At 47.2% G+C, this 25,125-nt stretch overlaps 1 protein-coding gene across 1 annotated transcript in view; it reads right to left on the reverse strand.

The window, feature by feature from the left end:
• Positions 1-25,125, reverse strand: part of LOC120936236 (aminopeptidase NAALADL1-like) — a 103,322-nt gene that overhangs the window by 6,121 nt on the left and 72,076 nt on the right. The window contains exons 13-17 of the mRNA XM_040348438.1: positions 18,671-18,759; positions 17,761-17,851; positions 17,301-17,382; positions 14,850-15,023; positions 4,546-4,633 (exon numbers count right to left, since the gene is read on the reverse strand). Of these exons, the coding sequence (XP_040204372.1) occupies positions 4,546-4,633; positions 14,850-15,023; positions 17,301-17,382; positions 17,761-17,851; positions 18,671-18,759 (524 nt within the window). The remainder of the gene's footprint in view (positions 1-4,545; positions 4,634-14,849; positions 15,024-17,300; positions 17,383-17,760; positions 17,852-18,670; positions 18,760-25,125) is intronic.

Raw genomic sequence — 25,125 nt, forward strand, 5'->3', positions numbered from 1 at the left:
ATCATTGCTTTTTTTTTTTTTGCAACAAAATGAAAAAAGACAGAAATGTTAAAAACAAAAAAGTTTTTTCTTTGTTTATGTGAGAAATTTTTGTAAATAAGTAGCTCCTTCACTGATGTGCACTGATGAGGCTGCATTGATGGGCACTGATGAGGCAGCACTGAAGGGTACTGATGAGGTGGCACTGGTGAGGAGGCACTAATATGCTGCAATGATGCAAACTGATAGATGACACTGATATGCAGCACTGATGAGTAGAGTTGAGCGAACCCGAACTGTAAAGTTCGGGTTCGGTACGGACTTTGGGTTTTTTCCCGAACCCGAATAATTGGAAAAAGTTCGGGTCCGGGATCGGAGTTCGGGAAAAAAAAATGCGCGGAGATCCCCGCAAATTCAATAACCAGACCCTTTAGGTCTGGTATGGATAGTAAGGGGAACCCCACCGGCAATTAAAAAAAAAAAATTACGTGCGGTTCCCCCTAAATATCCATAACCAGACCCGTTATCTGAGCACGTTGACCTGGCCGCAGAAAAGAGGGGGGACAGAGTGCGCCCCCCCTCTCCTGAACCGCACCAGGCCACATGCCCTCACCATGGGGAGGATGTCCCCATGTTGATGGGGACAAGGGTCTCATCCCCACAACCCTTGCCCGGTGGTTGTGGGGGTCTGCGGGCAGGAGGCTTATCAGAATCTGGAAGACCCCTTTAACAAAGGGGACCCCCAGATCCTGACCCCCCCCTGTGTGAAATGGTAATGGGGTACACTGTACCCCTACCATTTCACGAAGGAAGTGTAAATTCTTGTAAAAAAAAAAACACACACACCGTAGAATAAAGTCCTTTATTAATAAAAAAGAAAAAAGAAAAAAACTCCAGCGGTGATAATCCACTCGTTCCCGGCTTCCTGCTCCAATGATGTCCCGATCCAGCGACGGCTGCGGGTGATCTCCAGCGATGAGAAGATCCAGCGACGGGTGATATCCACTCCAGCGATGAGAAGCTCCATCCATCCCGAGCGCAGCATCGCCGACCTCCTCTCATCGCTGGACACAGCCCAGCGAATGACGTGCTGAAGCTGTGACATTACTTATATAGAGGAGGCAGAGTGACGGCGGGGTTCCCCTTAATATCCATACCAGACCTAAAGGGTCTGGTTATTGAATTTGCGGGGACCTCCGCACATTTTTTTTTCTAAAAGTCCGTGTCCCATTGACTACAATGGGGTTTCGGAGTTCGGGTTCCCGAACCCGAACTTTTTTTTTAAAGTTCGGGTTCGGACCCGAACCCGAACATCCAGGTGTCTGCTCAACTCTACTGATGAGCACTGATAGGCGGCGCTGATGGGCACTTATAGGTGGCACTGATGGGCACTGATATGCAGCACTGATGAGCACTGATAAGTGACGCTGATGGGCATTTATAGGTGGCACTGATTGGTACTGATAGGTGGCACTTATGGGCAATGATAGGTGGCACAGCTGGGTGGCACTGATGAGCAGGCACTAATGGGCACTGAAAGACAGCACTGACTTGCATCACTGATGGGCACAGAACGGCCTCACTAATGGACACAAATTGGCATTACTGATGGGCACATATTGATGTCACTGATGGGCACAGACTGGCATCACTGCTCGGGCTGCACTGATAATCAGTGACCTAATAATCTGTACAGGTCTCCCCTGTGAGGAGATGCTGCTGATCGGCTCTCCTCACCTCACACTCTGTGAATGTAATGCGAGAAGATATGATAAATGGCACTTCCTTGTTTACATGTGATCAGCTGTGATTGGACACAGCCAATCACAGGGGTAAAGAGCCACGTCATCATCATTTAATTTCTTAACATTTTACATTTTCTCAGTTTAAACATTTCTATTATGAATAAAATATGGGTTTATGAGATTTCCAAATCATTGCATTCTGTTTTTATGTAGATTTTACACAGCCATATTTGCTCATTACATATGCAAGGTTTGCTTCCTACTTATTAACCACTTCCTTACTGGGCACTTAAACCCCCTTCCTGACCAGAGGACTTTTTGCGATTCGGCACTGCGTCGCTTTAACTGACAATTGTGCGACGTGGCTCCCAAACAAAATTGACGTCCTTTTTTTTCCACAAATAGAGCTTTCTTTTGGTGGTATTTGATCACCTCTGCGGTTTTTATTTTTTGCGCTAAAAACAAAAATAGAGCGACAATTTTTAAAAAAAAAAATTATATTTTTTACTTGTCGCTAAAAAATAAATAGCTCAATTTTTTTTTCTCAGTCTAGGCCGATACGTATTTTACTGTTTTTTGTTTAAAAAAAAAAAACGCAATAAACGAATGGTTTGCGCAAAAGTTATAGCGCCTACAAAATAGGGAACAGAATTATTATTTTTTTTTTTTTACTAGTAATGGCGGCGATCTGCGATTTTTATCGGTACTGCGACATTATGGCGGACACATCGGACACTTTTGACACATTTTTGGCACCATTCACATTTATACTGCGACCAGTGCTATAAATATGCACTAATTACTGTATAAATGTGACTGGCATTGAAGGGGTTAACACTAGGGGGTGAGGGAGGAGTTAAATGTGTACCTTAGTGAGTGTTACTAACTGTAGGTGGAGGGGGGTGACTGGGGGAGGTGACCGATCTGTGTCCCTATGTACAAGAGACACAGATCCGTCTCTCTCCCTGACAGGACATGGATCTGTGTGTTTACACACACAGATCCACGTCCTTGTCTGTGTAACCGCCGATCGCGGGAGCCTGGCGGACATCGCGGCCGCCAGGCACGCACATCGGCATTCCAGTGATGCGGTGGGCGTGCTCGCGTGCCCCCCAGTGGCCAGGAGGAGCGGAGGCCGTATAAAGATGGCCTCCCAGAGAAGTAGAACCACCCTGCGGCCGTACAAAGTCGTACGGCCGTCGGGAAGTGGTTAAAATCTTTATAATGTTGTGCCTTAATGCCTTACTGTGGGAGTGTGCAATTGTTAACTGGGGAGAAGGACGGGTTTGTGTAAGCAGGGGTTAGTACCCCCTTTTAGGGAAGCCACTTGATATGAGTGGAGCTAGTCTTCCTATATAATCTAGATCTGGAAGAGCCTGGGGTGAAATGACGATGGAAAAAGACTACCTCTAGTATACTGACATTTGAGCTTGTAGTCTTAATATGTCAACCCTGTGGGGTAGGCCCATAACAGGTCCGGTTGGAAAACCCACTTAGAGGGGAACCTGCAGAGAGGACAACGGAAGAGTTGGGTGGCTATCTGATATAATTGTTGGACTTGTACTGTGCAGAATTATGGATGTCGGGTCTGTGGAGGTAAAGGTGGTGACTGTTTACAGCATATATTTCTGCTATTGTAAACTAATTGAAAAGCTGAACATAAGGGCATTCCCCATCTCTGGAGGTGGGTCTTAAACCTGAAGAATTAGAGCAGGGGTGTCTAAACTTTTTTCAGAGAGGGCCAGATTTGATGAAGTGAACATGCGTGAGGGCCGACCATTTTGCCTGACATTCTTTGAACCATTAAAATTTGGTCTAAGTGTGTTCCTCTGAGCAACTAATACACTGCCCAACAAGAATTCTCTTGCCTTTGTGGCTGTGTGTGAGTAAAGAGATGAGCTTGGGCGTGTTATTTGGATATACCGTATCTATTGGCGTATAACACACGCCTTCACTTTAAGAGCAAAGTTTCAGTTAAAACAATTAAAAATGTTATAAAGAACTGTGAAGCAAAATAAGGGTCAGTGCCCATCTGCAGCCTCACAAGTGCCCATCTGCAGACCCACCATTGCCATGAATGTAGCCTCACCATTGCCACAAATGTACTCACCATTGCAACGAATGCACCCACCATTGCCACGAATGCACCCACCATTGCCAGGAATTCACCCACCATTGCCAGGAATGCAGCACCATATATGCCAGGAATGCAGCACTATTTGCCAGGAATACAGCAACAAATTTGCCAGGAATGCAGCACCATTGCCAGGAATGCACTCACGAGTGCCAAAAATATATTACAGAAGAATCTCCTGTTTACACAGCGGCCTCTTTAATAAAAAGTCCCGCCTCCTTTGATGGACAGAACAGTCGTCCAATGGCAGCGCAGGACTTTCTATTAGAGAGGCCGCCAGTAAACAGGAAATGTTCCTGTGTGTGTATGGCGACGGCGCTCGTCCTGCCTCCTCCCTGTCCCGTTCCAAGGCATATACATCTTTTGTGGCCCTGGCGCTGGGAGATCATCGGGGGCCACAAAAAATATATATGTCTAAATAACCCGGCGGGCCGTTCAAAAGCGGAACTTTGGAGATGCCTGAATTAGAGTAACCAAAGATGGCAGAGTGTGTGTACCATATCTCGTTCCCGAGAAAGAGAAGGGGCCCTTGACCAGCATGGTTGTTGCTGGCGGCAAACCAGGGCCTCACTTACATGCTCTGGTCACAGGCTCTTATAGTTGACCCTTTTACATTTTGTAACACTGAAGACTCAACTTCTTGTGTTACCCCGAAGACCACACTCCCCTAGATAGCCATGTACTTACGTTTTATCTGACTTCTTTAAATTCTTAATCGTTCCTTCCAAATCATCAGCAGCCTTCTTGTATCTGTTAATAGCCGTCCTCAGTGGTTCTACAATACAAAGGTATATGTTTATTACAGCTGCTGAGAAATATCAGAATGTGCAACTTTGTTGCAGTAATATCTGAAAATGCTCCATTATTTGTAACAGAATTGCTACAGTATGTCACATTGCTAGTGATCTGTTACTGTGTTACTTACCAATAGATTTTTGCAGTGCTTTTCCTTCCGCCCACGTTCACACTGGTGCAACTTGTCATGAGATTTGACCTGTCAAATCGCATTACAAGTTGCCCACTATTGTCGGCAATGGAAGTGTTCAAATCGGTGCAACGCCAACTTTGCGGTGCTGCACTGATTTGAAATAGTAGTTCCTGCACTACCTTTGCATATTTCAGGTGCAGCATGCATAGATATCTGTGCATGAAGTCGCAGAGATGTCAGCCAAGTCGCACCTGAAGTTGCACTGACATGCGGCTTTGAAATTGTGCAATTTAAAGTGATACGAGGCACTATTCCTCCCACTGATACGAGGCACTGTTCCTCCCACTGATACGAGGCACTGTTCCTCCCACTGATATGAGGCACTATTCCTCCCACTGATACGAGACACTATTCCTCCCACTGATATGAGGCACTATTCCTTCCACTGATACGAGGCACTATTCCTCCCACTGATACGAGGCACTATTCCTCCCACTGATACGAGACACTATTCCTCCCACTGATACGAGGCACTATTCCTCCCACTGATACGAGGCACTGTTCCTCCCACTGATATGAGGCACTATTCCTCCCACTGATACGAGACACTATTCCTCCCACTGATACGAGGCACTATTCCTCCCACTGATACGAGGCACTGTTCCTCCCACTGATATGAGGCACTATTCCTCCCACTGATACGAGGCACTATTCCTCCCACTGATACGAGGCACTATTCCTCCCACTGATACAAGGCACTATTCCTTCCACTGATACAAGGCACTATTCCTCCCACTGATACGAGGCACTATTCCTTCCACTGATACGAGGCACTATTCCTCCCACTGATACGAGGCACTATTCCTCCCACTGATACGAGGCACTATTCCTTCCACTGATATGAGACACTATTCCTCCCACTGATAGGAGGCACTATTCCTCCCACTGATACGAGGCACTATTCCTTCCACTGATACGAGACACTATTCCTCCCACTGATACGAGACACTATTCCTTCCACTGATACGAGACACTATTCCTCCCACTGATACGAGGCACTATTCCTTCCACTGATACGAGGCACTATTCCTCCCATTGATACGAGACACTATTCCTCCCATTGATACGAGACACTATTCCTCCCACTGATACGAGGCACTATTCCTCCCACTGATACGAGGCACTATTTCTCCCATTAATACGAGACACTATTCCTCCCACTGATATGAGGCACTATTCCTTCCACTGATACGAGGCACTATTCCTTCCACTGATACGAGGCACTATTCCTCCCATTGATACGAGCCACTATTCCTCCCATTAATACGAGGCACTATTCCTTCCACTGATACGAGGCACTATTCCTCCCACTGATACGAGGCACTATTCCTCCCACTGATACGAGGCACTATTCCTTCCACTGATACGAGGCACTATTCCTCCCACTGATACAAGGCACTATTCCTTCCACTGATACAAGGCACTATTCCTCCCACTGATACGAGGCACTATTCCTTCCACTGATACGAGGCACTATTCCTCCCACTGATACGAGGCACTATTCCTCCCACTGATACGAGGCACTATTCCTCCCACTGATACGAGGCACTATTCCTCCCACTGATACGAGGCACTATATCTCCCATTGATACGAGACACTATTCCTCCCATTGATACGAGACACTATTCCTCCCATTGATACGAGGCATTATTCCTCCCATTGATACGAGGCACTATTCCTCCCACTGATACGAGGCACTATTTCTCCCATTGATACGAGGCACTATTCCTCCCACTGATACGAGACACTATTCCTCCCACTGATACGAGGCACTATTCCTCCCACTGATACGAGACACTATTCCTCCCACTGATACGAGACACTATTCCTTCCACTGATATGAGGCACTATTCCTTCCACTGATACGAGGCACTATTCCTCCCACTGATACGAGACAGTATTCCTCCCACTGATACGAGGCACTATTCCTCCCACTGATACGAGGCACTATTTCTCCCACTGATACAAGGCACTATTCCTCCCACTGATACAAGGCACTATTCCTCCCACTGATACGAGGCACTATTCCTCCCACTGATACGAGGCACTATCCCTCCCACTGATACAAGGCACTATTCCTCCCACTGATACAAGGCACTATTCCTCCCACTGATACGAGGCACTATTCCTCCCACTGATACGAGGCTCTATTCCTTCCACTGATACGAGGCACTATTCCTCCCATTGATACGAGGCACTATTCCTCCCACTGATACGAGGCACTATACGAAGCTGAGGCACTGATACGAAGCTCATCACAGCTGACAAGGCTTAGCTGGATAATCAGTCAGTGTCAGTTCAGTGAGGGAGTAGGATGCTTCCCGACGAGTCTGCTCTCTCCAGGGACCAGACAGATAGCCAGCTAGATACCGCAGACAGGCAGGCTCCTACAATCTTTGCTGCATGAATCAACTTGCAGCCCATAGGACCAGCTCCTTCCTTCCCTTCGTGGGCCCCTCTCTTCAGGTAAGACCCTGTCTTTCAGGGCCATCTTTCCACCCCCAGGAATCGCTAGTGACCGTCCTTTTCAGGACAGCCACTCCAGCGATCCAAATTGTGGCTGTTTACCTTCTCTTAGAGCCACATGCACCCCAATCAGTCACCCATAATCACCCCGGCCACCCGCCGCGCATAGCAGCGCTTTTTTCTGGCGATCTGCGGCTCTTTCCTGCATCCGCGCCAGACCAGGCCTTATTCGCGGCCACCGCAATTAGGAAAGACCGCGGCTTCAGCCGCGGCCTAGCGGTGCGCTGCAAAAAGGAGCACTGACAGCCTGGAAATTTTCCTGGAATTGTCAGGGATCATCCCCCTATCCCTGGAGGATCCCATCCTCCCCTGGATTAACAACCAGCTCATACCCACCAAGCCAAACAGCCCCCAAACCTGAGGCCTGTGGCCCGGTCGGTGGCCATCTTGGTACTCCTCAGCTACAGTGACACCCTTCTTCCCCCCCTTCCCCCCATTCCAAACAGTACTTGATCCAGGGTTTCGTCCGATCGCCTTTCAGGGATCAGGAAGGAATTTTTTTCCCTGCGGCAGCAAATTGGCTTAGCACTGCCAGGGTTTTTTTTGCCTTCCTCTGGACCAAGGCCAAGCGAGAGGATTCAGCGAATCTTCCCTCTATTGCAATTAATCCCCCCCCCCCCGGTGACTGGCAACAATGGTTAAACTGCGATACTCTGCAGAAACTATTTGGGGTCTGAGACAATTCGCAACAGTATTACCAGCCGTCACCAAAAAGGCCTTAAAAATAGACCAACTTTTGAGATTCGATCAACGATCGACCATCAAAAATTTCAACCATTTAACCCAGCTCAAGCACATATCATGTGCTTTGATCAACACAAGATCGGCAGTAAAACACCGATCAGAAATCCACGATTTCTTACTACAAAACGATCTAGACTGCCTCTTTATCACAGAAAGCTGGCTTTCAGACGACTGCAACACCATTCTCGGAGAATTGGTGCCAGAAAACTATCGCATTATAACGGAAAACAGAATAGGGCAAAGAGGAGGAGGCCTGGCGGTGATCCATAAGTTTCATATTGCAATCACTAAGCCGGTCCTTCAAAATCCTCTTCCATTTATGGAAACCCTTACTCTTCAACTTCAAACTAACCCCCAGGAGACTGTTCACATTCTCCTCTGCTATAGGCCACCTGGGCCAAAATCGCAGCTTCTACCATCATTAACGGAGTTCATATCCACTTATACCCTTAACAGCAAACACCTTTTGCTGCTCGGGGACTTCAATCTGTGGGCCAACTCCTCACAGGATCCCATTGTGGATGCCTGCATCGATCACCTGGAAGGATTAGGACTACAGCAACTTATATGCGGACCCACGCATGCTTCAGGTCACACACTCGACCTAATTTTCAGACAAAATCTGAAAATAAACATTTTGGGAAATGAACCTTTGCCATGGACAGACCACCATGCAATTAGTTTCATAATTTCCAAAATTCCACCAGTGATAAAAGCACCCAAGCCGGTGACAATACACTGGGCTAGATCTCAGAAGAAGCTCCATTCGGAACTCTTCAAATCTACCTTGGGAAACCGAATCGAAACTATTCATCCTCAGTTAACAGCTTCAGATACACTGGATGCCATAAATGCCGCTCTGCTACAATCAGCCGACTTAGTACCCCCGAAACGCAAAGTCCGCATCCGGAAAAAAAAGTCCGGCTGGTTCAACAACCAGCTGTCCCTACTGAAGCAAGAGCGCAGAAGGGCGGAAGCCGCCTGGAAAAGAAGCCCTTCAGAAGATCACCTCATCATCTACAAGGCAATAACAACACAATATCATAAAGAAATCTTCAAAGCAAAGAAACATCATTTTTCTATGACGATTAACAGCGCCATGAACCGCCCCCGAGAATTATTCAAGATGGTCACCCAGACCATGAATCCGGGATGTCTTGAAGTCCCCAATTCAGACACCCAAGAGTTCTGTAATGAACTATCGGATTTCTTCATCGACAAAATCGAAAGAATCCGGGTAAGTATTCTGCAAAATAATACCCCCCTCAGCCCCCTCTTCAATCAACTACAAAACACCAACAGAAACCTTCTACAATCAACTAAGTTCACTCTGGAACCCATCTCCATCGATACCACCAAAAATATCATTGGTGCGTTGCGGAACAGCACAGCACCCAATGACATCATTCCCACCAAGCTGCTGAAGGAATGCGCCGACATTCTGGCGCCTCCCATCACACAGCTTATAAATCAGTCATTTAAGGAAGGCATAGTGCCATCCCTGCTGAAAGAGGGCACAATCCAGCCCATCCTGAAAAAACCTAACTTGGATCCCAAGGACCCAACTCACCGCCGCCCCATAACAGGCCTAAATGTTCTCTCCAAGATAATGGAGAAAGTAGTGGTACAACAGCTGCAACAGCATCTGGATACCCACAATCTACTCGATCCATTTCAATCAGGTTTCCGTCCCGGACACGGGACAGAAACGGCCTTACTCAAAATATGGGACGATGCCCTCGAGGCCGCAGACGAGGGAGAATCCTGTCTCCTGGTTCTGCTGGACCTAAGCGCAGCCTTTGACACAGTAGACCACAAAATGTTACTGATGCGACTGGCCGAGGTAGCCAGAATCGCAGAAGGTGATTTACCATGGTTTTCCTCCTTTCTTGAAAACCGATCACAAACAGTGAAACTGGGATCTTTCACGTCGGAAAAACGCACGGTGCCATGTGGAGTCCCCCAAGGATCCCCCCTGTCGCCGGTGCCTTTCAACATCTATCTTCGCCCTCTCTTTGATATTATCAGTAGCCAAGAACTACTCTATCACTCTTATGCAGACGATACGCAACTGTATTTTCGCATCTGCAACAAAAAGGATCATCATCTCAGTTTAGAGAAATGTCTCTCTTCAATAGAAAACTGGATGACTAAGAGTTATCTTAAACTCAACAGTTCCAAAACAGAACTTCTTATGTTTCACGCCAGCCGAAAGAGTCAACTGGCAACAACCTGGACACCGCCGCCCATTCTGGGCCAAATCATCACCCCTAGCTCCAAAGTCAAAAGTCTAGGAGTCATTTTTGACACCTTCATGACAATGGACGCACAAATAGGGTCAGTAGTCAGCGGATCGCACCATTTGTTGCGCCTACTACGCAGACTTATTCCATTTATCCCCAAAGAAGACGTAGCAGTCGTGGTGGGAACAATCGTGAATTCCAGACTGGACTATGCTAACGCCCTTTACCTCGGGCTCCCAAAGTACCAAATCGCTCGTCTGCAAGTCGTACAGAATACGGCCGCCAGACTGGTGACTGGGAAAAGGACATGGGAATCAATCTCACCTTCGCTGAGATCCCTTCACTGGCTGCCAGTAAAAGACAGAATTGTATTTAAAGCACTCTGCCTGACACATAAGTGCATCCATGGGAAGGCGCCGCAATATCTTTGCGACAAGATAGAACCTCACAATTCTAATCGCGTTCTGCGATCCACTGACCAAAATCTGGTCAAGGTGCCAAAAACCAAATACAAGTCCAAAGGAGAAAGAAGGTTTGCTTTTCAGGGTCCTAGACTATGGAACGCTTTACCAACCAGCATTCGGTTGGAGGAAAACCACCTGACTTTCAGAAGACAGATCAAAACTCTGCTCTTTTGATGTCATGAGACACGAAACATCAAGCGCCCAGAAGCGATTCAGTTCGCATGTGCCGCGCTATATAAGTTTTTTCATTCATTCATTCATTCATTCACTATTCCTCCCACTGATACGAGGCACTATTCCTCCCACTGATACGAGGCACTATCCCTCCCACTGATACAAGGCACTATTCCTCCCACTGATACGAGGCACTATTCCTCCCACTGATACGAGGCACTATTCCTCCCACTGATACGAGGCACTATTCCTCCCACTGATACGAGGCACTATTCCTCCCACTGATACGAGGCACTATTCCTCCCACTGATACGAGGCACTATTCCTCCCATTGATACGAGCCACTATTCCTCCCATTAATACGAGGCACTATTCCTCCCACTGATACGAGGCACTATTCCTCCCATTGATACGAGACACTATTCCTCCCACTGATACAAGGCACTATTTCTCCCATTAATATGAGGCACTATTCCTCCCACTGATACGAGGCACTATTGATCCCACTGATACGAGGCACTATTCCTTCCATTGATACGAGCCACTATTCCTCCCATTGATACGAGCCACTATTCCTCCCATTAATACGAGGCACTATTCCTCCCACTGATACGAGGCACTATATCTCCCATTGATACGAGACACTATTCCTCCCACTGATACAAGGCACTATTCCTTCCACTGATATGAGACACTATTCCTCCCACTGATACGAGGCACTCTTCCTCCCATTGATACGAGGCACTATTCCTCCCATTAATACGAGGCACTATTCCTCCCACTGATACGAGGCACTATATCTCCCATTGATACGAGGCACTATTCCTCCCACTGATACAAGGCACTATTCCTTCCACTGATACGAGGCACTATTCCTTCCATTGATACGAGCCACTATTCCTCCCATTGATACGAGGCACTATTCCTCCCATTAATACGAGGCACTATTCCTCCCACTGATACGAGGCACTATATCTCCCATTGATACGAGACACTATTCCTCCCACTGATACAAGGCACTATTCCTTCCACTGATATGAGACACTATTCCTCCCACTGATACGAGGCACTCTTCCTCCCATTGATACGAGGCACTATTCCTCCCACTGATACAAGGCACTATTCCTCCCACTGATACGAGGCACTATTCCTCCCACTGATACGAGGCACTATTCCTTCCACTGATACGAGGCACTATTCCTCCCACTGATACGAGGCACTATTCCTTCCACTGATACGAGGCACTATTCCTCCCACTGATACGAGGCACTATTCCTCCCACTGATACAAGGCACTATTCCTCCCACTGATACGAGGCACTATTCCTCCCACTGATACGAGGCACTATTCCTCCCACTGATACGAGGCACTCTTCCTCCCATTGATACGAGGCACTATTCCTCCCACTGATACAAGGCACTATTCCTTCCACTGATACGAGGCACTATTCCTCCCACTGATACGAGGCACTATTCCTTCCACTGATATGAGACACTATTCCTCCCACTGATAGGAGGCACTATTCCTCCCACTGATACGAGGCACTATTCCTCCCACTGATACAAGGCACTATTCCTTCCACTGATACGAGGCACTATTCCTCCCACTGATACGAGGCACTATTCCTCCCATTAATACGAGGCACTATTCCTCCCACTGATACGAGGCACTATTCCTCCCATTGATACGAGACACTATTCCTCCCACTGATACGAGGCACTATTCCTCCCACTGATACAAGGCACTATTCCTTCCACTGATACGAGACACTATTCCTCCCACTGATACGAGGCACTCTTCCTCCCATTGATACGAGGCACTATTCCTCCCACTGATACAAGGCACTATTCCTCCCACTGATACGAGACACTATTCCTCCCACTGATACGAGGCACTATTCCTTCCACTGATACGAGGCACTATTCCTCCCACTGATACGAGGCACTATTCCTTCCACTGATACGAGGCACTATTCCTCCCACTGATACAAGGCACTATTCCTCCCACTGATACGAGGCACTATTCCTCCCACTGATACGAGGCACTATTCCTCCCACTGATACGAGGCACTCTTCCTCCCATTGATACGAGGCACTATTCCTCCCACTGATACAAGGCACTATTCCTCCCACTGATACGAGGCACTATTCCTTCCACTGATATGAGACACTATTCCTCCCACTGATAGGAGGCACTATTCCTCCCACTGATACGAGGCACTATTCCTCCCACTGATACAAGGCACTATTCCTTCCACTGATACGAGGCACTATTCCTCCCACTGATACGAGACACTATTCCTCCCACTGATAGGAGGCACTATTCCTCCCACTGATACGAGGCACTATTCCTCCCACTGATACGAGGCACTATTCCTCCCACTGATACAAGGCACTATTCCTCCCATTGATACGAGACACTATTCCTCCCACTGATACAAGGCACTATTCCTCCCACTGATACGAGGCACTATTCCTCCCACTGATACGAGGCACTATTCCTTCCACTGATACGAGGCACTATTCCTTCCACTGATACGAGGCACTATTCCTTCCACTGATACAAGGCACTATTCCTTCCACTGATACAAGGCACTATTCCTCCCACTGATATGAGGCACTATTCCTTCCACTGATACGAGGCACTATTCCTCCCACTGATACGAGGCACTATTCCTCCCACTGATACGAGGCACTATTCCTCCCACTGATACGAGGCACTATTTCTCCCACTGATACGAGGCACCATTCCTCCCATTAATACGAGGCACTATTCCTCCCACTGATACAAGGCACTATTCCTTCCACTGATACGAGGCACTATTCCTTCCACTGATACGAGGCACTATTCCTCCCACTGATACGAGGCACTATTCCTCCCACTGATACAAGGCACTATTCCTCCCACTGATACGAGGCACTATTCCTCCCACTGATACGAGGCACTATTCCTCCCACTGATACGAGGCACTCTTCCTCCCATTGATACGAGGCACTATTCCTCCCACTGATACAAGGCACTATTCCTTCCACTGATACGAGGCACTATTCCTCCCACTGATACGAGGCACTATTCCTTCCACTGATATGAGACACTATTCCTCCCACTGATAGGAGGCACTATTCCTCCCACTGATACGAGGCACTATTCCTCCCACTGATACAAGGCACTATTCCTTCCACTGATACGAGGCACTATTCCTCCCACTGATACGAGGCACTATTCCTCCCATTAATACGAGGCACTATTCCTCCCACTGATACGAGGCACTATTCCTCCCATTGATACGAGACACTATTCCTCCCACTGATACGAGGCACTATTCCTCCCACTGATACAAGGCACTATTCCTTCCACTGATACGAGACACTATTCCTCCCACTGATACGAGGCACTCTTCCTCCCATTGATACGAGGCACTATTCCTCCCACTGATACAAGGCACTATTCCTCCCACTGATACGAGACACTATTCCTCCCACTGATACGAGGCACTATTCCTTCCACTGATACGAGGCACTATTCCTTCCACTGATACAAGGCACTATTCCTTCCACTGATACAAGGCACTATTCCTCCCACTGATATGAGGCACTATTCCTTCCACTGATACGAGGCACTATTCCTCCCACTGATACGAGGCACTATTCCTTCCACTGATACGAGGCACTATTCCTTCCACTGATACAAGGCACTATTCCTTCCACTGATACGAGACACTATTCCTTCCACTGATACAAGGCACTCTTCCTATTTAAGAGATAACACGTTATTTTTGCTCAGACAACATTTTAAAGCAAAATTTGGAGTTCAGTGTGTTCCATTCTGGCGGTAGTACTTTGCCCACCTACCCAGTGAGATATTGTGCTTTGTGAGGTTTGCCTGAAAGTTCTCAACTGCCCGGCTATAGTAATCCTCCAGTTTTTCCACGTAGTCTCTTACTCCTAGTGGCAGGATGAGGCTGTCCGAGAGTCTCAGTAGAACATTCCCAGCTGTGCGTGCCACTGTCTGATGGCTGGTAAAACCTACAAAACAGTGAGGAACACAAATTGTCTGAACTTCACAGTACTGCAGCATTATGGGACCTACATCAAAATACTCATAGGGCTCTATTTATAAAACATTCATTATATGAATGTTAGGCCCCGTACACACGACCAAGTTTCTCGGCAGAATTCAGCCAGAAACTCTGTTCAGAGCTGAATTCTGCCGAGAAACCCGGCCGTGTGTACACTTTCGGCCGAGGAAGCCGACAAGGACCTCGGCGAGGAAATAGAGAACATGTTCTCTATTTCTTTGTTGTTCAATGGCAAAAGTCGGCCCGGCGAGTTCCTCGGCGGCTTCCACACTGAACTCGACAAGGAACTCGATGTGTTTGGCACGTCGAGTTCCTCGGTCGTGTGTACGGGGCCTAAGAAACATTCAAGCAAACTGAATGAAATGTCACCAATTTTTTTCTAAAATAATTAACTACTCTATCATCAGCTCCATCTAGTGACCAAAATGCGGTATTGTTTTCTGAAATACCTGAATGAGAAAATATACTGCTTTTTGACCACTAGATGGAGCCGAGGAACATTTAATTCAGCTTGCATGAATGCATCTGACATAGGACAAGCCCCGTGAGAGTTGCATATTCTATGATCCTGCTTATACAAAATAAACCTGACATGGTTTTCAACATTTCCCCATTCAAAACTGTAAAAATAAAAGATTTAGCTTTAAAAGAGAAGTGTGGAATTTAAAAAAAATATATATATATATATATATTCATCAAGGTGGATGCAGTATCTATGCGCCTTATTCTCTATACTAGATACACCTGAATTCTGGGCTCATCCGACCGACGTAAGTCTCCTACGCCGTCGGATCTTGGGTGCATATTTACGCTGGCCGCTAGGGGCGCGTCCATAGATTTACGCGTTGAATATGTAAATGAGCTAGATACGCCGATTCACGAACGTACTTGCGCCCGTCGCTGTAAGCTACGCCGTTTACGCAAGGCGTACGTCCGGCGTAAAGTTATCCCACCAAAAGCAGGGGTAAGTCATGTTAGGGCATGGACGTCGGAACAGCCGTCGTATTTTACGTAAGTCGTACGTCAATGGGCCTGGGCGTAGGTTACGTTCACATCGTACGCATTGAGCCGACGTGTCTTAGGGAGTATATGCAAAGTGATTCTGAGCATGCGCCGTTCGAACGGCCCTTCATTTACATGGGGTCACCGTTAATTTAAATGTAGCACGCCCACTACCTGCCTACTTTGAATTAGGCGGGCTTATGCCGACCATATTACGCTACGCTGGCGCAACGTACGGGGCGAGTGCTTTGTGAATACTGCTCTTGCCTCTCAGAGTTACGTTGGCGTAGCGCATATGAGATGCGCTACGCCGGAACAAAGATGCGCCGATCTACCTGAATCTAGCTCATAATCTTCACCAGTTTTTATGTATCTATTACTTTTTTTTTAACACTTACCTAATGGCAGGACATCAAAGGGGACCAATCAGAATTATTTATCAAAGCCTCTGTAATAACTGTCTATGTTGCCCTATAAAACTCATAGCAGTAATATTCATACTTTCATGTTTCAATTGTCAATTCAATTGTTAAATTCAATTGTGTCACTATGAGGCAGTACAAACAGTTTTCATTTCAGAGACATTAATAAAGGGCCAGTAAATCTTCATGTTGTTTGACTGAAATAGTGGATATATACAGCATGGAGTACCATACTCCGACCTTTTGGATGTATTATGTAAGTGGAGTTCCACCCATAAATATAACATTACATCAGTAGTTTTAAAAAAATGTCATTAGTCCTTTAAGAATTTTTTTTTTTTTTTAGATGCCTTCAAAGTGTTGTTGCTAGGCAGAATAGTTAATCTTCCCACTTCCTGCACCTAGGTGCTTAAGCTTCACCGCACAGACTCCTGGGAATGTAGTGGGTGTAACTTTCCAGGAGTCTGTGCACTCCCCAGTCTCGAAGAATCATGTGACTTGGACAGTACAGGTGCTGAAACCTGATCTGAAAACTATTACATTGCTTGTGGCTGAAATCCAGGAAGTCATACAGTCTGGCTTCATGATGCCCACACTTAAGATGGCCCCAGTCAATTTCTATTTTATAAAGTGTCTAAATGCTGTAACAACCTAACAAAACGGACCTTAGTTTACAGACTAACTTTACTAGAATACATTAAGCTTGTGTATTACAGGGGTATTTATATTTAAAAAGTGAAATTGTGGCCGGAACTCCGCTTTAACAGCATTGCCAAAACATACACCCAACTGTCTTTTACCTGGATCAATATATTTAGCAGTATAATCAAATGTGTCAAAGGCTGTATGGTAGGCAGGGTATATTCGAGCTGACGTCACTCTCTGTGGGGTTAAAAGAAAAGAAACAAAATGAGGGTCTGAACCTTCTACATATCAGCAGTAAAATCAACTTGTGAGGGTACGGTACAAACACAAAAATCAAATACTGTATTTATCGGCGTATAACACGCACCCTAACTTTACGAGGAAAGTTTCCGGAAAAAAAACTTTCCACGGCCCCCTGCGTATAACACGCAGGCACAGTTTACTCTCTATTTTCAGGGTAAAAAAGTGAGTGTTATACGCCAATAAATACAGTGGCCCAGATTCAGGTAGATCGGGGCAATATTTGCGTGGGCAAAGAGCAAAGATAATGGTTTTATTATTTAATCTCAAACAGCAACATTAGAATTTTGCATACATTTTAAGATGTGAACTTACACTGTCATACGTGTACGCTATGTCCATGCATGTAATTCCTAGGTAGTGTAAAAAAGGAGCGTAATCACTTCCAATTCCCAGGGTTCCAATTCTAGAAGTACAAAATACACAGGTATGACGAAAAAGTGCAGTGGCCAATAGGAAATGATTGCTATAGGTATAAGGTTCTATGGGGAAAATTTGGCACCCTGGGTCCTATAGCACAGTAGTCTCCAAACTGCGGCCCTTTGCTTGATTTTATCCGGCCCTTGGGGTGCTTTTTTCTTCATTGGCACCAATGATGGGACAGAATTCCTCCCAATGACCCCCAATGATGGGGCAGAATTTCTCCCAATGTCACCAATGATGGGGCAGTATTCCTCCCAATGATGGGGCAGAATTCCTCCCAATGACACCAATGATGGGGCATAATTCCTCCCAATGGCACCAATGATGGGGCAAAATTCCTCACAATGATGGGGCAGAATTACTCCCAATGACACCAATGATGGGGCAGAATTCCTCCCAATGACACCAATGATGGGGCAAAATTCCTCCCAATGATGGGGCAGAATTCCTCCCAATGACACCAATGATGGGGCAGAATTCCTCCCAATGATGGGGCAGAATTCCTCCCAATGATGGGGCAGAATTCCTCCCAATGATGAGGCAGAATTCTTCTCAATTATAGGGGCAGAATTCCTCCCAGTGATGGGGCAGAATTCCTCCCAGTGATGGGGCAGAATTTCTCCCAATGACACCAATGATGGGGTCCGATGATACCAATGATGGGGAATTTTGTACTCCTGATGGCCACAGTCCGGCCCCCTTAAAGTCTGGAGGACAGTAATCCGGCCCTTTGTTTAGAAAGTTTGGAGACCCCTGCTATAGCATGTTACTGATTTTAGCAATGTAAAAATAAAGCACATACTGAGGGATGAGGCCATACTGCGAGCTGGTGCGATTAGAATGACTCTTCCAGTTATCATATACGGTAAGAGAATTTGATGGAGTTTTCACCTGTGTAAACAAAATTTAAAAAGGGTTAGGCTGGTTTCACACTACTGCGCTGTGGTTGGGCTGCAACGTGGGTGTACCTGCGGTTTTTCGTGTGGTTAATCTGCCATTTCTATATTGGTAGAACAAAAATATACAATATGCAGTTGCAATGCAGTATTGGTCATAGGCTGTATTTGTCCGAGCTTTATGTATGCATACTGCCATGCTTGTTCTGTTTGGCAGGCATATACTAAATTCAATTTGATTGGTTATCGTATTCTATTTCTATATTTCTCTATTTCTATTTCTGCCTATAGATTTTATATTCTGGACTAATTGGTCCCGATACCCATTTACAGTCCTCTGGCAGTGTTGCTAAGATACTCTGCTCTCTGTACTATGTACTATCTGTACTATCTACAACTTGGAATGCATATGTATGAAAATATTTTTATATACCATTGCAACGCTATATAGCTATCTCTATGAACACATGTTATATATATAGATGTATACTATATGAATGAATGAATGAATGAAAAACTTATATAGCGCGGCACATGCGAACTGAATCGCCTCTGGAGGAACAATGTAGCCACCCTTGGACAGCAGCACTGTCAATCATTGTAGATGGTAGTTTTAAATGGACTAGTAGATTTAGACAAACTTTACATGAGTGATTAACAAACTAAAACCAAATCACCTTTACTGAGAGGACTCAGAAAAACAAAGACTGTTATGTTAATGGTACTGACAGACTGTATCATATAGGTCACAGTCCACCTACTGACACCCAGCTTTGCTGTGCCCCTCTCTGTTCAAAAATACCTGATACTCATGTATAAGGGAGCATGTGACCCCTTTTACTTCTATCCAGGGTGCAGTACTTGGGCCTAAGTAGCCAATTGCCAAGCCCAAACCCAATAGGGCGAAGTTATTGCCTTCATGTAAGTTCTGAACCTATCCAGCACAAGGCTAACATAGAGTTTGGACATCTGTTACTTGTATCCTTTTTACTTGTTTTTTTTTATTTCAAATAAAGCACAGCATGTAGTGTGTTTATAAAATGTAATTTGCTTTATTTGTCAAGAAGCATTAGACTCTATCCAAGCTGAAACGATGCAGCCTGGCAGATACATACAGTATACTGTATGCCACACAGCAGAAATGCCCATGCCCACCTTACTCACACCTACTGGTTATGTGTATGAGTGTCACATTAATTGGACCTTACTTCTAAATGTGTTTTAGATAATGTTTGTATTTCCCCTAAGGTAGGGGGACCAGACATCCCCAGTTTCAGGGGACAGTCCCCTGATTGAGGACACTGTCCCCGGACCAAGTCTGTCCCTGGTTTTGTCCCCAGATTGGATTTGGGCTGGGGCAATTTCAAAGACAGTCAGTGCAGAATTAAAAAAAGAAATTTGAATTACACACCCCCGCTCCGCCACTTCTACTAGCTTAGGGGGTGCATTTCTTCAATTATCTGTGCCCCTTTCTGATGATCATATGCTGGTCGGAGCGGAGGAAATATTTCTTTAGTTTCGGGTGCATGCCCATTCAGCTCCACTCGCATGTTCTTCTGCCTTGGCTCCAGTCCCGGCCAGCCGCCTGCCTCTCCTTGCCTTCCCTGGCGGAGTGATCTTCCTCCGCACCTCACTCAGTAGTAGCCGGGGCCCGGAGAGTAAGACTTGATGGGCTGTGAGGCGGGCGGCGGCGGGCAGAGAGTTGCTGATTGCCACCATTACTAGTAAAAAAATAAATATGTCCCCGGATTTCATTTTAAAAATCTGGTCACCTTACCCTAAGGGCTCATTTAGACTTTCGATTGGGGGGGGGGGGGGGTGTTAAAGCAGTAGTAAACTATTGTAATAAAACTTGATTGGCCTGCAGGTTAAAGTGGAGTCCACCCAAAAGAGGAAATTTCTCTTTAAGGCCTCCTTTCCCAGCTCCTGTTTGTGAAATGGAGCTTTTGGGGGGTGGGGTACCTGATTTTGACAGGTAGCTGCTCCCACTTCCGCGATCAGAAGTTCTCCTTCTCCCTCCCTCCCGAACTCTTCTGGGACACATGACAGGTCCGAGAAGACTTCAGAACCAGTCACAAAGCACAGCACCGCTCGCGCATGTGCAGTGGGCACCTGGCTGTGAAGCTGTGAGCGGTCACAGCAGGGTGCCCATAGTAGAGATGGAGGACACAGGGAGAACACGGCTGGGGTGAGTACACTGCTGGACCGTGGGACAAGTGAGCGTGTGTCTATTAGAAGTCAGCAGCTACAGTTTTTGTCATTGCTGACTTTTAATAAACACCAAAATTACTGGAACGCCGCTCTAATGTTATAATGTGCTAGTAGGCACCCCACTTTTAGTGCCCCCCCAGCAAATGCAGCAGACCAGGGGTGTTTGAATCTCAGCCGGTTTAGCAGGAACCATCCGAGAGTCGGACCATGTATGGACAGGCTGAATGTACCAAGTCGATCAATCAATTAACTTGGGTACAACCAGCCTGCCGAATTTTACTTGAGGTTATTGCTAGGGCTGTGTTCTCCCGGCAGGGATAGCGACACCCCCCCCCCCCCTCCCCGCTGGGAGAATACAATACAATGGCTCAGCAGTAGTAATTCCCCTGTCTACCAACCACTGGAAGGTGTAGTCTATGGCCTCGTACACATGAGAGGTTAACCAGAGGACAACGATCTGAAGGACCGTTTTCATCTGTCAAAACCGACCGTGTGTAGGCCCCATAGGTTATTTATCCATAGGTTAAAAAAAAGCCAACTTGCTTTAAATTTGCTTTAAATTTAACCGATGGATTCCTAACCGATAGGTCAAAACCGATCGTTAGTAGGCAAAACCATCAGTTAAAAATCCACGCATGCTCAGAATCAAGTCGACGCATGCTTGGAAGCATTGAACTTCGTTTTTTTTAGCATGTCGTTGTGTTTTACGTCACCGCGTTCTGACACGATCGTTTTTTTAACCGATGGTGTGTAGGCGCGACTGACCATCAGTCAGCTTCATAGGTTAACCTAGGACAACGGTCCTTCAGACCATTCTCATCGGATGGACTGATCGTGCAATTGTAAAAGTCTTGACATGTTAAGGGCCGACTTAGGATTCTGACCACCCACCTTTTACCTGCTACCCACTTTACCCCCTTTACCAAAATAATGACTGACACCGGTGTGGAGTAAAGTTGGCCTTACGGCCGATTTTATTTAACAAAACTAATATTAACATAAATAACCATTTTCTATAAACAACGTATTTCACAACTTTAAACCATCTGGTGGTCTAAAGACCACAACTTCAACTGGCCACTGGGACAATAACTGTTTTTTAACTTCGGCCTCAGTCGCAAACCCCAGACTCGGAGGCAGTACCCCTGTCCACAGTGACCTACACATGAACTCCTTCCTGGTCAACCTTGTTGACCGAAAGGTACCCGTATCCCCATATACCTATGGGTACAACCGTTTGCAAGCAAACGTCCTGCCTTTACCCTCTCCAGAAACCCCAAACACCGCCTTCCCCTTACTACCCGCCTATCACATGGGAGGGTGGGTGGGACGTTGTTCCGATGAGCTAAGATGGAGGAGTGACGCTACGTCACTTCCTCCCTGCAGTACAGAGCCAGCCAGCCCCTCCTACCTCCCCCAGCCTGCTCCACTCTCTTAAAGCAGCGCTGCACTGATTCCCCAAAACGGACCCTCCTATCTTAAAACGGCCACATCCACTGTCTGTCCTGCGGTCCCCCCCCTGTCATGCCGTCCCTCCTCCTACCGCTGCACTCCCGGCTCTGGGACTCTCTTGACATGTTAAGGGCCGACTTAGGATTCTGACCACCCACCTTTTACCTGCTACCCACTTTACCCCCTTTACCAAAATAATGACTGACACCGGTGTGGAGTAAAGTTGGCCTTACGGCCGATTTTATTTAACAAAACTAATATTAACATAAATAACCATTTTCTATAAACAACGTATTTCACAACTTTAAACCATCTGGTGGTCTAAAGACCACAACTTCAACTGGCCACTGGGACAATAACTGTTTTTTAACTTCGGCCTCAGTCGCAAACCCCAGACTCGGAGGCAGTACCCCTGTCCACAGTGACCTACACATGAACTCCTTCCTGGTCAACCTTGTTGACCGAAAGGTACCCGTATCCCCATATACCTATGGGTACAACCGTTTGCAAGCAAACGTCCTGCCTTTACCCTCTCCAGAAACCCCAAACACCGCCACCGCACGCAAGGGCAAAACCTTACCCATGCGTGCACCTCCACACCGAAAGGGCCCTACGTACTCCTTCCTCCAGACCCAAGGCCCACAAATCAATGCCTATCGGATTGAGGTGGACCCCATCGCTCCTCAGAAAACGCCAAGTCTCCTCTTCCAACTCCCTGTGTCTCACGACTAATCCCCCATTCCTGACCACGAAACGCCCCACCTCCTTGTTCACTTTCACACGGGCCTTGTTGACTTTGTCTACTGACCAGGCCCACCGCCAATTTGACCTACCCACCATCTCCGACCAAATTATCACCATGCCGGGAAACAAAGAGCGCAATCTCAAGAAATCACACTTTATGTCCCTAATAAGTTGATGCATGGACCTGGACCCCATATCATTACCCCCAACATGTAGCAGCAGAATGTCGGGGGCCCTGTCCAAACGGGTGAATTTTAGCACCTCCGGCAAAACCCTGCCCCACATCATTCCCGGAAACCCAATCCACCGAACCTTTGCGTCCTGAGTGGGAATCCCCAGCTGTCTACCCGTAGGCCTCACCTCGGCCCGCCTGGCCCCCCAAGACACATAAGAATGCCCAAAGATCCAGACCAGACAGGGCTCACCATCTGAAAAACAAGAACACAAACAACCCCCATAAAATTTGCTCACCTACACCCCAATGCCCAACCTCCACCAATGTCCCTATGTCCACCCCCTTACTCATGCAACAACTGCGGGCGAACATAAATCCTAAACCTGTCCGAATCCCACCGCCCAATCCGTTTTACCGCGGCCGCATCCAATCCCGCCCTCGCTGCTTCCGTGGCGGCCCCTATGCGAAATGAATGCGTAGCATACTCCCTGGGATTATACCCCGCCGCCACCACGCACTTCCTGAATACCGCCAAAAACTGAAAGCGGGATAGCGCAGACCCATCCTGATGAACCAAAAAGGAACCCCCTAGTCCAGGACGCACGGAACAAAAGTGTTCCACCGCCCGTACAGGACAAATTGTCGCGTCCGGAACGCGAAACAGCGATAGGCGCATACCCTTACCTTCCTGATCCGTTTTCAACCTGCGTACCCAAACCCCCACCTCGTCTCCCCACAACTCCACATCTCCTTCCAAGAGGCCCCCATGGGCCGTCCTGGACGCGCTGACCAACTCCCCGATACGCAAAGCCCCGAAAAAGGCCAGCGCAAACGCTGCCTGGAAAAGTGCAATCTCGTAAGCCGAGTTGCACACCGACTGTAAGTGGCGAAACAAACTTTGCAACATCAAAAATGAAACTGGGCGACGGCCGTCCGGCGTCCGACGCCCTTTTCTGTACCCCTTAACTGACTGCTTCACCCAAAAATCTTTGGTGAAATCCCTGCCGCCATGCCATTTGAAAAGAAAAGCTAAACCGGCCAAGAGCCGATCAATTGCTGACGCCGATACCCCCTCCTCCATCTTCAGATTAAGAAAGTGTAGCAACGCCAAGCCAGCTTCCTGACCCGCCGGTGGAATTCCCAAACCATCCGTGAAAACCTGCCATTCCCGCCATACCTTGGAGTAGGCATTCCATGTAGCCCCACTCACCGACCGCCGAATCCACTTTGCCGCTTGCTCAAAGCAATGTCCCACATCCATACGGGGCAGGGGACTCCGTGCTGCTCCGCCGCTGGTGCCAACTCCCGGAATTTGTCCCACTGGAATCGAGACAAAGCGTCAGCTAAAGTATTCTCCACCCCAGGCAGGTGCACCGCATAAACAAACACGTTCAAGGACATGCAACGTAAAACCAAATGCCGAAGCAACCGCACCACCGGCTGCGAAGCAGCCGACACTCGGTTCACCACTTGAACGACGCCTAAATTGTCGCAGTTAAAGCGAACTTTCAAGTTCCGAAACGACTCGCCCCACAACTCCAACGCTACCACAATCGGGAATAGCTCGAGGAGTGCAAGGTTCTTCAAGAAACCCGCCTCCTCCCATGACTTCGGCCATTCGCCCACACTCCACTTACCCTTACAGAAGGCCCCGTAGCCAGTGGAGCCGGCGGCGTCCGTAAACAATTCCAGGTCAAAATTGCTAACGGGCCCAGACATCCACAATGCCCGTCCATTAAAGGACCCTAAGAATTCGTGCCACATCTCCAAATCCTCCCT

This window comes from Rana temporaria, chromosome 4 (assembly GCF_905171775.1).
Source record: "Rana temporaria chromosome 4, aRanTem1.1, whole genome shotgun sequence".
Classification (NCBI taxonomy): domain Eukaryota; kingdom Metazoa; phylum Chordata; class Amphibia; order Anura; family Ranidae; genus Rana; species Rana temporaria.